Source organism: Lagopus muta, chromosome 9, assembly GCF_023343835.1.
Source record: "Lagopus muta isolate bLagMut1 chromosome 9, bLagMut1 primary, whole genome shotgun sequence".
NCBI lineage: Eukaryota > Metazoa > Chordata > Aves > Galliformes > Phasianidae > Lagopus > Lagopus muta.
The window spans coordinates 18,018,980-18,033,540 of record NC_064441.1 but is presented as its reverse complement, the minus strand read 5'-3'; the positions used below and the strand labels follow the sequence as shown (position 1 = coordinate 18,033,540).

The 14,561-nt window shown below is 37.6% G+C and overlaps 1 protein-coding gene across 1 annotated transcript; it reads right to left on the bottom strand.

Annotated features, from left to right (window-relative positions):
• Positions 1-4,981: 4,981 nt before the first annotated feature.
• Positions 4,982-14,561, bottom strand: RBP2 (retinol binding protein 2). Its single transcript, XM_048954391.1, has 4 exons — positions 14,465-14,561; positions 10,198-10,376; positions 6,737-6,838; positions 4,982-5,135 (listed from the first exon to the last, which is right to left on the bottom strand). Exons 1-4 carry the CDS (start codon positions 14,535-14,537, stop codon positions 5,082-5,084), a joined length of 408 nt encoding a protein of 135 aa, XP_048810348.1. The 5' UTR covers positions 14,538-14,561; the 3' UTR covers positions 4,982-5,081.

Here is a 14,561-nt window from a genome sequence, read left to right as displayed (position 1 = left end):
TGGATGCCCATCTCCAGGGGAACTCAAGGCCACTCTGACTGAACTGAGGTTCTGGGTGGTCTGATCTCGTGGGTGGCAGCCAGACCATGACAGAGGGTTGGAACTTGTTATCTATAAGGTCCCTCCCAATCTAAGCCATTCTGTGCATTTTTTTTTTTTTTTTTTTTTTTGTGTGTGTGTGTGTGTGTGTGTGTGTGTGTGTGTGTGTGTGTGTGTGTGTAGGGGCTGTATTCTTCACAAAAATCTTCCTCTACCAGATTTTACACAATATGACACTGCTGTCTTCCTATGCATATTCAGTGGTGTTGCTGAGGAAGTTCAGCCTTATTAGATGAGTTTGTGTCTGGAAGAGATAATATTCAACTTCAGCAGTTATAAAATAGAGACCTGCATTATAGATCTACTGTACTAAAATATGTTCTGCAACTCCTTTGAGTTAACTTGTTCCATTGAAAAAGTTCAGCCACTTATAATTGACTGATAAATATTACCATCTTGTAGTTCTGCATTGCCCCTATAGATTTCATGGTGCAGAGATGTTTTAGTATAAGACAGGCTAAGCAAGGTGATGCCAATAGGAAGAGGCATAACCCGTTGCTATAAGCAGATACTGCATCTGGGAGCCCAAGTTGTGGCACAGACTGGAGCTGTCTAGACTTCCTCTGAGGTCCACACTGGATTCTACAGCCCAGCGGCCAGCAGTTAATGTATTCCTGCCATTGTGAGTTAGTCATAGTTAGCATTCATTTTGCACTGCTGCAGAATGGCTTCACAATCATCATGACAGTAAAAAAAAATCTGGTCGTGCTTCCCATTTTAAATGGCACAAGTTCACTAAAACTGAAATAGTTCAATTACGATCACACAATGCCCTTCTCTGGAAAACACTTATTTTCCTTTAGTGACTTTTGATGTACTAGCATTTTAACTAAGCATTCATATTTTCTGTGTATTCAGTTTATGCCATCAAGGAAAGCAATTTGCTGTAATGCTACTCAAGGCACCCATTAGCAGCAAACAGCAATCTGTGTTTTTAGAGGCTGTTTTTTTTCCCCACAAGGAGAGTGATTCAATTCTGCCTTAATCCCCTAACTAGAAGAGCTCATTGTCCAGGTGATATCTGTGACTAGTTTACTGATACCGGCTTCTCAAAAAATGCATCAAGTCTAATTTAGATTAATTTGTTGGTATTTTATTTTTTTAAATCAGTATGGTACATATCTAATTTGAGAAATGACATTTAACTACTTTTTGCACATAACAAAAGATCCCATTTGTCACATGGGAATATTCTTTGTTGCGCACTTTGAACATCTTAACGAAAAGATAAATTTTTAACTTAAAACATCTTTTCCCTAATATCTTCAGAAAGTTTGGCAGTCTTTACTTATTGAATCTTTGAGGCAGATATCAATAACAGTGAATAGTATTATGCAGTTTCCTGATACTGATGTTTTGAATTCTGAATGCATTACATTCTGCAGCTTCAGAGTCTATCAGATGTGCATGACCTGATTTCAAGATCCGATCTGGCTGAATGGAGTAATTGACTCCACTGAAGAGCTCTGACTTATACATAACTGCTTGCAAAATGATGCTCCAGTCTACACTTTGATGCCTTACAATAATTTCAGAAGTTGAAATTTAATTAAAAAGTATACTGAAAAGATAAATTTATACATTTTTGGGAGTATATACTTGGTTTGCTTTTGATAGCAACTGGATTTTACAAAGACTTTACCTGCTTTTGTGACTACATTGCATTCGCCTTTCATTGATCAAGCTAGAATATATTTTCTAGAACACTGGAAGTGGAGCAAAGTGGTTTTTTTTCCCCCCCCCCCCCCCCAATCCATGTGTTGAAAAGATACACAAATTCAGTTGGGTTTCAGGACTACTGCTCTGCAGTAGGTCTTGGAAGAACACTGCATCAGTCTAGTGTAACGCGACAGAAAGTACAGCAATAATAGCAGGGTGGCACAATCCTCAGCTGAACCAAATGGGAACAAACCCAAATGCAGCAACTAGGGACACAAAAACAAAGGAAGAAAAGTGCTTACCTTTGGAAGGACTCAGGCAGGGCTCTCCAATGAGATACCCTCACCTCCACTGCCAACCCTTAAATAAGGTCTGAGAAGGGCTGGATCCTGACTCCATCCCTTCTGGTCATTCAGGTACACTGCATGCACCTGAGCTCTCCTGGGTTGGCCCTGCCTTCCACCAGGTGCTCAATCACTGCTTCAGGCCGTGACTTTGCATTTCTGCTACATCTGTTCACTCAAATGTCAGCAATCTTTAGCTTTAGCATACCTCCAGAAAAATACATATTCTTCAATTGTTATCATTATTTTTCCCTACACATATATAGAAAGAGTATGTTTTGAAAAAACAAGTGATCATACACAAAATGATTTCTTCTAGGCTTCATAACATGTGCAGTCAGCAAGCTGAAATTAAAACATATGCAACCTCTGCATTTCCGTTCAAGCATGAATTAAACCTGAAAATAATGCGTTCTAGGGGACGAAAAGACTTCAGAGTAAATCTGAATGCTTCCATCCTTTCTATTAGTCTCTCCCCACATTAGGGCGAATGATGTGCTCTTGGTCAAAAAGAACATAAACAAATGCAATTAAACGACTGTTTTGGAAGTGAAATTCTATTTGCCTTTGTTAGATTGTAAAAAACCTCGGACTTTTTGCCAGATGGCAGTGGAATGGGCATACTTCACATGCAGCAAGTCAGCAGAGTGAGTAGGATATTTATGGGCAAATTGAAAGCTGTTCTGTGCACATACAACCTATGTGGACCTTCAGAGCTTAACAGAAAGACAGCATCTTACGGAGTAACCATAGAGCATTACCAGTGGGAGCATTTACAACATTATCCTACAGCAATGTTGCCTTCCTTTCATCATTTGACTTTCCAGGAGCAAAACTGGCTCAGTGCAGAAAATTTTAGAAATCCTATCATAAATATTTCCTATGCCTATTTGTGTCATTGTGGTTTGAAAAGTCCAGTGACAGGCAATGGTTGTGACTCTTACTGTACTCATTAGGAATTGCTTTTGTTACAGTACAGGCTTTTTTGCTCTCTGGATCAGAAATCTGGTAAATTCCATTCCCAATAGCTGTATTTGAGTAATAGTATCTATGAGGAAAAGAGTCAATGCAAATGGTAATCCTTCAAAACAGCTGAAACAGTAGTGCATGCCAGAAGGCTGAAAAATGTGGATAAGCATTCTGTGGTTGACCAACGAGATTTGTGCCTTCAGTGCGAGTATTTAATCTGCTGACAAAGGTAAGGGGTGTTGTGGAGCTTAGAGACTAAGCTAACATCACAAATATCGTGCAACTGAGTATACCTTTGGAAGTAATTATAATGCAGTGTAAGAAGTACCTCCTCTGTCTCCAGTTCTGCGTATCTAGTTATAAAGAAGGCTGCAAGGTTTTGCGTATCAGTGTGTGCAGGAAGAAACTGCTGTTTTGGGGCATAAATAACCTTGAACATTTTCCCTCCCCTTATTAAAAAGTCAAGAGTTTCCATTTTCTGTATTTGCAGAAACGTAAGGTCAGGTGCAGTTTTCTCTCTAATCAAAGTCTACTTCATTTACTTCCCATCCATATCCACTAGATATGACTTGTAAACTTATTAAGAAAGAATGCTTATTTCCCTCTTCAATCTCCTCATAATTTCCTCATCATTTGTAAATTAATTACTGTTCTTCAGGATATGTAAGAACTTTTGTTTAATGATTTGTATGGAGTTGTTAAACTCTGTGCTGCACAGGCTTTCTCTTGGCAAGAGCCAAATATGAGTAATGCCACTGATTACGACGTACACATTCTTTATTGTGGTGATTACTTAGTTCTGATAATATTTTGAAAGCTTAATGAACTGTGGTCCTTCTAAGCTTTATAACTGGAAGGGGCTTAGATGTAGGAATTAAGTACGTTTCTATAGGGAAGTTCAGATCAGGGCTGAACAGAAAAAATAAGAAGGAATTTACCAATTCCAAGTGCGGTTTCTGCACTGTGAACTCTCATTAGAGCACTGCTCAGTTAAAGCATACAAGAAGTTTGATATCAGGTCAGTATCAAAATTTTATCAGGAGGAGCAAAGTCTAATTCATAAAAATGGCCCTGCATAGCTATTTACGTGTCTGTGCAGCTGCCCATCTCAGTATTAGTGATATATTAATCAGATTCACAGAAATGATTCCTAGTAGAAAAAGCAGACAAGCTTTTGTGTGTGCAAACCATTCTTCAGTGGAACATGCATGCACGCCCCCTTGAATAATTTGTTTCCACCTAGAGAAGCAGCTCTCACCATCCATGGTAAATTTAAACTTGCCTGTAGCAAAAAGCATGAAGTCTTTTGAAAAACCCTAAGTAAAATGGAAGGCAATTGTATGGAAATTACTTTTCAAAGTCTTTTAAAATTCTTTTGAAACTCTAAAAGCGAGGTGCGGGGTGAAGACTGCTGTATGGTAGATAGTCTGTGCATGGATACACACAGTCTGTGTAAACTCCACATGCACAGCATGCATGTACTCTATGTACACTCATCAGTTTTCCTCTGATAGCTGTAAGCATGCCTTAGCTTTAACTTCATGGAGCAACTCCTGAAGGGAGTGGTGTGCTTCTAACAGCTAACTTCTGCTCTGGGATTATTAGCAGAGTGCCAGTTCTAACTGACTGCTTCAAGGAGCTACAGCATTTCACATTCTCTCATAACGAGAATACATACATAACGTTCTGTGGTTGAGATAACTGTGACTGTTAATTTTCAGCTTTGTTGCTAAAGAATGTCTCTTTGGAAAAGACTAAATAGATTGTAAAGATACAGGAAAGCACAATTTGAAAGACAATTATTTTTATTTAACTCCAACAAAAGAAAAAAGAGAAAATGATGCTGTGTGTAACTGATGTTATTTCTACAAAACGTTTCTCTTCATAAACATGCACAAAATTGCATTCACGTAGCTGTTTCAAAGAGTTGTTACAAAATCTGCTTTGTTTCTGTTTTTAGACAAAACATATCAGCACAATAGTGTGATGAAGGCTTAAGTGGTTTTCCGGTTACTTTTTCTTCTTAAATATCTGATGGCACACCTGGTCTTCACACGTCAGTTCCTACAGAATTAACACAGTTAGTGGAACAAGTTGCATAGCCAGAAGCTCCCCTGCCCTGAAATTGCTACAACTGTGCTATTACATTACAAAGATACACTTATGAAAAAGAGAACATAAGGAAAGAAGAGCTAATTCTATAAAAACAATCAGCAGGCATGCACCACGTGTTGCAGTAATTAGATTTTGACATATGAATTGAGCTCTAAGATGAATATGTATGAAAAATACATTAAAAGTAGTCTTAAATGGAAGGCTTTTTCATGCTCCATTGTTAAAACAACATACAATAATAGTTTATATTTCATGTTATCTCAAAATTCATGAGACTTAACGAAATTCAAAACAAACAAAAAAGGGAAGATGGAAAAACCATAAGAATGTTTACTTCAGAGAAGTGCCCAGCCATCTTTTAGGAGTCAGATCGGGATGGCGTTTTTGCTTAGCAGCACAGCTGATCTTTTGAAGTCTGGCACACACGCACATCACAATGTACACCGTTTTATTGGTCTTCCAATCAGCTGGCATTGCTGTGCCAGATAAGGCTTGAAGATGAACTGAAGCTGGGTTTTTGGCCAACAGTTGCCCTAGCCTGCAAAATTGTTCCTGGAAACTCTTCTGAGAGTATGCCTGGTCTGTCTGCTTCCCCAAGTCTTAGGCTCAGTCCTGCAGCCAGCATGTAGCATCTTTGTTAGGTCAGCTTTTGACTATGTATTAAAATGGAGATGAAAATGTGTGCTGGACAACTGGCTTTCAGTGACATATACTGTATTGTCAATTAATTGCCTTGACTGTTCAAGCATACAGACTTCAGGCAGTGTGGCTCACCACACCTACTATCTGTAGGGTAAACTTAGCAAGGAGTAGATATCTAAGTGCATATCATGAGACAGAAATTGCTGAGGTCTTCTCCATAATCTTTCTGCACCCACCTACTGTACCATCCAACATTATCTTACCATTTCTTGATTGTTCTCCCAAGAAACTTCTGGAATAGCGTCAATTATGTGAGCTGTTATTTTGTAATCTTTCCATACTCCTGTGAGTGCTCCTTTCCTGCACAGCCCTTCTGGCCTCTATCAGGCTCACTGAATTCCTTTTCAGGCTCCAGGTTTTTTCTGTTTCTATTGTACTAGCACAAAATAATTGGAAATACTCTTCTTGAGTACCCAGAGAGTGATTTCTGATCTGGATTCCTACATAGTTCCTTCTAAAATTACATAGTGCTTCTTTAGGGACAAAACCCAACATTTTTCTTGCAATCTTTTTCCCTTGCTTTTTTTTTTTTCCCTCCTTTTTCCTTCCAGTGATTAAAGGAAAATGAGAAGACATTAGAGGTGCAGCGTAACAAGAAGGGTTAATAGCTGGAGGACAGTGAACTGGAGCAAAAAAACCACTGCAGGGTTATGTCTTAATTGGGAGCAGGTGAAAAGAAACAGCATTCCTGAGATGAAGCAGAGAGAGGGATTTCCTTCGAGTTCAGAGATCAGAGCTGTCTAAATAAAGACCTTTCTAACTAGAATAAGTAAGAAAAGCTTTGAAATGGATGAACTGTACTTTGTTGCAGTCTGTTATGTGCTATGATTCTGTATAGCAGTTCTTACCAGATGCAGTAGGTCTCCTTCAATCCAGTGCTTCCAGCCACGATTTTTCTTTTCACCTTTCTGAACACATACCAGTTTGTCACCATCCCAGGTCACTAGTGTCTGCATCAATTAGTTCAGACATGTTAGCAAGAAGTTTATGAGTATGTGAAAATAAGCTAATTCAAGCAATGAGAAAAAAAATAATTACATTTTCTAACCATTGCTCTTCTCATTCCTATAAAAACCCAAACCAATCAGTCATTCAAAACCCTGAATGCTTTTGAGATGACGGTTGTGAACCTTTTCCAGAGCTTTGTTGTCAGTTTCCATTGTGTACACTAAGTTAGCATTCGTACGAACCAGTGTACTGCTGAGTCCAAAATAATTGCATGAAAATTGTGGGCTTTTTTTCTAAACACAAGATAACACTTTTAAACTGTGAAAATGATCAGGCACTGGCATGGGTTGCACAAGGAGTTTCTGGAATATCCATCTGTAGAGACAGTGAAACCCTGATTGAACTCAGTGATGGACTGTGTGCTCGAGCTGACCCTGCTTTAGCAAAAGGGTTGAGTCAGAAATCTCTGGAGGTCCCTTCCATTCTGAATCATTTTTGGTTCTGTGAGATTCAGTCTGTCTAACAAACAGGATACTGGATTCAGTGGATCTCATCCAGGAGCAGAAGGTTCATATCTGTAGTGAGTTCCATTTACAGGATCAATTTTCAACACATAAGAGGTTGCTCCAAAAGTATTGTCTCTTATTTATTTCCTTGGAAATTACAACAGATAGAGCACAATAACACAATTTGATAGGGCAAATTCTCAGCTACAAAACACTATTTTTCAACATAGTCACCACCATTAAATGTTCACTTTTGGTAGTGATGAGCCGTGCTCGTAAAAATCTGCACCTGCAGAAGTGGCCCACTGTTGCTGTTGCCACTGCTGAAGTGCACCAGCTTCTGTCTCACTGTGCTGAATCTACTGTTTGGTCACCACAAATGTTCAGCAAGTGTCAGTGAGTGTCAATGGGTGCAATTTTTTCCACGCAGAGAAATTTGGTTACATGCCTTTGCTTCAGGCACAATTCTATGACAGACACTGTTTTGTCAGACTTGCCCTCTGCTGTCACACGGCAGCAAAATGGAATACTGGTGGGAAGGTGTAACCTCTACTGCCATCCCACTGTCATCTGCCTCTGACTCTGTGGACTGATGTAATAAAATAGGAGGCATTACTTTCAGTATAACCCTTGTGTATGCTACAGTAAATTCAGAGCAACTTCTTTTGAATTACTCTAGATTTGAAGCATTGTAAATTAGAAAGACGTTTATCCATTTATCATAGCTAAATCCTCATCAGAGACTGGTTACAGTCAGTGGAAGTTGAGTTATTGAAAGTTTCCAAGAGTATCGTTACCCTACTTTGTGTTTTAGTTCAGGGTTGGATGATTTATTTCTCTTACGAGGGAGCTTTCTAGTAATAGCAAGACAAAACTCATTCCATTTCAGTTAAGTTCTTTCATATTTACAGTATTTTTAAGCTACATGGTTTTTAAATTATCCATGCCCACTCTATGTTTAAATGTTGCCTAGCAGTTTTATTACCTTCATGTGTTTGAGGCACTTTTTGTTAATAAATGACCAAAAAATTATTTTAGAGTCGCCTGGAGATGAATGGCTTGATGTGCTTCATCCTTCCTCCTCCTCTTGTTAGAAACAAAGAGTGTAATTTGTTCAGAATAGGATACTATACAAAAATGAATAAGCCAGGTAGGGGAATAATCGTACAAATTGTGCTTCCTTCTGTCCAAGTAATTGGTAATAAAGAGGAAATCAGTAAGTCTGCAAGTGAAATGATTCTGCACAGAGAGAAAGAAAATGGCTTTCATGTGGTGAAGATGCAAGGATTTAAGAAGTGATGTAATGGTTGATTCACTAGATCTTAGCGTCTGCAGCAGGTCTAAGAGACATGGGTTCGAGGTTGGAAAGGATAAGCTCTGTCACAAGAAAGTGTCCACCAGTGCTCACTGGAGAAAGCAATAGGGAAACGTTTAGTTATAGGGATGTTCAAGATACTGAAAAACGGATTGTATTATATGATGGTTTGCAGAGTTCTGAATGAGAAATAATTTGGAAGAAGTCATAGGAATTACACTGCATAAAGTTGAGTGAAAAATGAACAGTGTTTTATAATGAATAAACAATGTACTCCATAATATAATCTGTGCCACTCTGGTGAAGGATTACCTGAATTCAGATGCAAACATGGTGCTTTCCCATGGCAATTGCTTTGATCTCAGCTACTCAGTTTGGCAACAAAGCCTGAAACTTTGTTTATTGAGAAGATAATGAGGCAAGGGACAGCATCATTTTGAGAATAGCAGGAGAGATGTGAGCTGAGAGAAAAATAAAACTATGATAATTGTCAGATGAGTTGATAGAGCTAGATTCAGGGAGTGATAACCAAGATAGGCAATTGATGCAAGATTTTCAAGACACTGAATGGGTGAGAAGCTGTCACCCTTTCTACCTTTGAAAATATTGCTTCTGTATTTTAGGGGTGAGAAGAGAATAAAACAGAAGTAGTATCAATAGACAAACATGAAGCTGAATTCAGTAAATGAATTTAATCAGTGATTATACTTTTTTTCCTCACTAACTTTCCTGACATGGTCTGGTTTGAAGGCCACACAAGACTTTCTAGCTGAATCTGTTGTAAGAGGTAGGAGATGTGCCAATACACAATATGGTCCTTGATCCAAACATCACTTGTCCACTCACTGAAGGTGTCTGAAGGTATGTCCAGAGTTTCCTGTGGGAACCGCGAGCACGAATCTTTAAGAAATTAAAGCTTGCATTACAAGGCCTTCTTGCCTGTGGCTGTCTGTAGGCCTGCGTTTGGGTCTGTATCAATAGTAACATGGGCTCACATTTTCTTCTTATCTCTTCTAAAAGCTCACTTATGTCTAATAGCTGAGTGTAGGCTTCCTTTAAATAGTATTCACATTTTAAACTGTCCACTTGAGGCTGAGCAGCACAAATCCAGTATAAACCTACTGATTCAGAGCTTAAAATGTTTACGCAGAGAAGATCCTAAAATCAGAATGATAGATTTACAATCTATTTAAGGAGATTACACAGGTAAAAATAACTTATTTTGTTACTTTCTAAATAAACAAAGGCACATCAGAGAAAACCTGAAAAAATCCCCTATTAGGAAAAACATGTAATTAAAGACTACCCTCATTTACGTGAGCATCCATCCTGATTATTTTGTGTGATTGGAGCAGGAAAGGAAACTATCTCAAGACACAAACTGTTTCTGCTTCGTAAAAATCCTCAAGTATCTGTAAAGTTTTGGTGATCTCCCACCACCACCCCCCCCCCCCTTTTTTTTTAACCATATTCAGCTGGTTTTTGGAACTGCTACGGCTGATACTGACTGTAGTGTAAAGAGAAATCAGATAGTGTGTACCTTAACCACCCGGTTATCGAGTCCTTTGGTGTGTTCTTCAAACTCCACTCCCACAGTGTAGTTCAGCTCATAGTTTCTCAAAGTACTGAGTGTTTTTGTTTTAAAATTATCTCCATCTTGAGTAATCTCCTTTGTTTGTTTCAAGTGTTTTGCAACTTTACGAGTTGCAAAATCAATGTCTGATAAGAAACAGAAAAGAAAGCATTGCACAGAAAATTCCAACTTTTGTTACCAAAAATAAAAGAAAACAACTTTTATATTTATGCACTGTAAAAATAATATTGTGTTTAATGGTCAATTAATTCCACAAATGACCTCTTTAACTGCAGTATTTGCAAAGAAAAAGGTCATTCAAAAAACCCGACAGCTTCCATTTTCAGGACTTTCAGCTGAGGATCTTGTACTGATTTTACATATTAAGAGAGTGTCTGTGGGAATATTGTAAGCAGGACTACAACAACCACCAGTTAATTTATGCTGGTTTCTTAAATCTTCTGAATCTCCAGATCTTTTGGAGATGAAATAACAAGACATATTCTTTTTTTGGCTTCACTCACACATGAAGCTATGGGATACTAGGAGTGCCCTTAGCATCTCATGCTTGAGAGCCCTTCCCTCTTCTATGTCTGCTGTATAAATTATGTAGCTCTTGGGCGCGTGAGGCTATTGATATGAATTCTGCAGTGTCACAAATTTTGGCCACTCCTGATTGTTCTCAGGACAACATGCCTTTTCAGAAAATAAGCATGTTAGTAGAAAATAAGCATGTAGTCACACTCATTTTGGATATTAGCATGATATTTTTACAGGGAACCTATAATCTGTGGGAGCATACAAGAAATTAATTTTAAAAATTGCAAAAATGTTTCTAATGAATAAAAAAGAAACAGACAAATGATTGGCTTGTCCATTGTGGTTAAACAGCAAAGAGACAAATAAATGGCAGTTAGGTGTTAGAGGAATAGCAGTTGAAAGTCAAAAGTCAAATAGTATCAAACTACAGCATTTGACAGTTCATTTTTAATATTCTGTAAACAGTTAATGCAGTCCTGATCTTGACATCCTTATTTTGTTCATGATGTGGACTAACTTCTTAATATAAGCAACAGAATACACTGAAAGTAACTGAAAGAACAGTATATATTACGAGCATGACAGTTTGTCCCAGACGATCCACCTCTTGCCAGCTGCATTACCATCTGCAATAAATATTTCTGACCAGCTGGCAATGAATCTTAATATAGTGCTATATGCAAATGAAATAATCTCACATGTTTCTGAAAGTTACTGAAAAATGGTTTTGGCTTGCTATCCATCCCATAGTAGATCTGCATGTGAGTTAATCATTGTCAGCTCAGCAATGCAACTAATGGAGTCCTTTCTCTTTGGGTAGATTCCCTATACTACTTGTGATGTACTAATTGAGTTGAGTGAGAGGTTTGGCTTAAGAAACAATGTGACTTTTCTAACATGGGGAATAATGTTTAGTATTTATAACCAGACTTCTCGGGTATATTTTATCTGCTATGGCAGATTAAAAGTGTCTCTGGGTCTGATTTATAACCAGGTAACATAAAATTTAGGTCTCTCTGTGGGAAAAAAAATGTCTAGACTTCTAAGGAAATGCTATTTCTGACTAATATATTAGTCTTGTAGCTCCTGGAGAAAAACTGGGAGATTTTATTAAAGCATGGTTTTCATAACTGCATGTTGAACAATGCAAGCAATAAAGATGATATATTGTTCTATTATAGTAGATTAAAACACTTTGTAATGTGTTTATGATAAAAGCAAAATTTCTGGCTTAAAGGGCAAACCTATTCTTTAATTAAAGTACAGAAATACCTATGTATTAATTATAAGGATGGATGAGGTTTTTTTAAAAAAACCCTTGGTGTGCTTTGAACCTTAGCACTTTTATACTCAAGTATCAACCACGTGCAAAACTGGGAGAAACAGAGCAGAAGAACGACTTCTCCATCCTTCCATGTCATTTCCTTTCCCTGACCACAAGTTAATGCAGGACACATTCTGAGAATCACCTACAGCCATATGCATCTTTGTACTGTTTTTTTTTCCTTTTTTTTTTCCTATCCCACTAATTTAGTGGCAGTTTGTCACCAGTAAATGTATAATACATGTGTGTATGTATACACACCAAAAATTATGACGTATGCATGAGGAGCAAGGTTCAGACAATCAGTGCACATTCCTTCTCCATCCCACCACTTGCCGATGTTCTTGCTGTGAAAGTATTTTGAAAATTTTGTCAGAAAGTTCATTCTCTCTCCATTGGAATTTGTCTAGAGCAGGCAACAAATCAAGGGACTTTCCAGGAAAGATAAATCTGTTTTGCATTCTTCATTCTAACCCATTCTTTCTCCTTTGTCTTAGGCTATTGAGAGTGTCAAGTGCTTTTAATCTTGTTACCACATTGTGTGAAGTCAGCTTTCCAGGACCGGATATCTGGTAGTTATCCTAAGGTCAATCACTGGTGTAGGCATTGAGAACTGTTGGATGTGAGGTTTTTTTTAAAGATATCACTAACTGATTTCCTAATGTGTTACACTACTTTCCTAACAAACGTATTATCTTGATATTATCTTGACTTGTGGAAGGTAGCTGTAGAGATTTCGAACCACTGCTTCTTTGGATAATCAAGACCTTTAGTAGTAGCTATTTTTGTGTCTGAGCAAGCAAATTCTCTAAATATCCAGTAAATGAACTCAACAGCTTTTTGGAAAAAGTAGAAGGAAGCTGTAAGTCTGATCTTAACTTCTGATGAAAAGTACTTGAACTGAAAAAACTCTTATTTATCAGCATAACTCTTTGTGGTGTCAGCTACAGTAAAAATGAGAGTAAGAGGAAGATCAAATTCTGAACAGAAGATACAAATCAGTGACCATTAGATAGAAAACAGTGAGACAACATCTGAGAATGGGAAGAACAAAGGCACAATTGGAACAGTGAGGGCTATTAACTGTGAACATAAAAATAAACTATGTTTAATTTTGTCATGTACTAATTTAGCCAGTCAGTGTTCTACAATCTAGGTTAGATGAGTCAGCTCCAGTGATTCTTCTTCTAAGTAATATTGACATCATGAGTAATAAAGAAGCAATGATCTTTTGTGGCATTCATCTGTGGTGTATTAAAGCCAGGAGAAGATTTCTGATTCTAAAAATTACACTTCTTGTGCATGTGTAAATTCAACTTCCATATTTTTTGCAGCTTTTTGAAATGCAGCCGTGTTACTGCAATGGTAGAAGGAAGGTAACTGATCTTTCAGTGCCAATCCAGTATCTACTGAAGAAATTCATCAGAACTGTATTATTTTATCTATAATTTCTTCTTTTTAGGAAATTAAAGATCTACATCTCTGCTGACCTTAGTAGAGGAAGAATTTTCTGCACACTACTTGCATAATCATAATGACCTGGAGCAAAATCAAGGTTTTATCTTGATGAGAATAAAAATATCTGAAAGACGACTTATACTGGAAATAATAGGTGAAGCAAAAGAAGACATTTCTCTCAAAAATCTTTCTCACTGTCATGGCAAAAACTGAATATGTGTGGGAAAAATAACATAGACTACAAGCAACATAGACTTTATAGAGAGTGACAAGAATATTACTTGCTGTCAGTTAATAGTGCTTTGGTATTCCAGCATCTACAAAGTGTGCTTAGTATCCTGTACAGTGGATGCACAAACTGTAGCCATCAGATCTCTAACAATAAAGGAGCTAAAGAACAGTACCTGAAAGTTGTGTAAGGAGCAGGACAGTTCTTTGCACATGTACAATTTATTGTTGCCATCAGTGGTGGTGGCCAAGTGAAATTTAACTTTTGTAATCATCTTCAGCAGATCCCATGACCTCAGTCTCCTTGCTGCATAAGCATGATTCCCATAAAAACTCCTGGAAGAATCTGCCCATTCCAGCTCTTTTGCTATGCAACTGCCACATGCACTTCCCACTAGTTCAAAATGCTAAATAAATACTAAACACAACTGCTGCTTTAATGATATGGGATCTGTCTGTTTGCTTATTTTAATTTCAATACTGAGCAATATACTTGGCTACAATCTTCTCTTTCTTATATGCCAAGGTCACTGTAGTTGCACGTACGTTACAATTGCTTGATTTCTAATGTGATTGACATAAATCCTTAGGCCAGAAGGCACAATACAAAAATAAAAGTTTTCTTATTAATTTTTAGAAAGATTTTACTTATAAAGAAAATGTAGTTAATATTTTTCATTTTACCTAATGCAACCATGTAGCCTTCAAAGTTCTCATTGGATTCCATTTCCCAAGTCCCATTGTAATCAGCAGGCATGGTGGCAAGAGCTTAAAACCAACT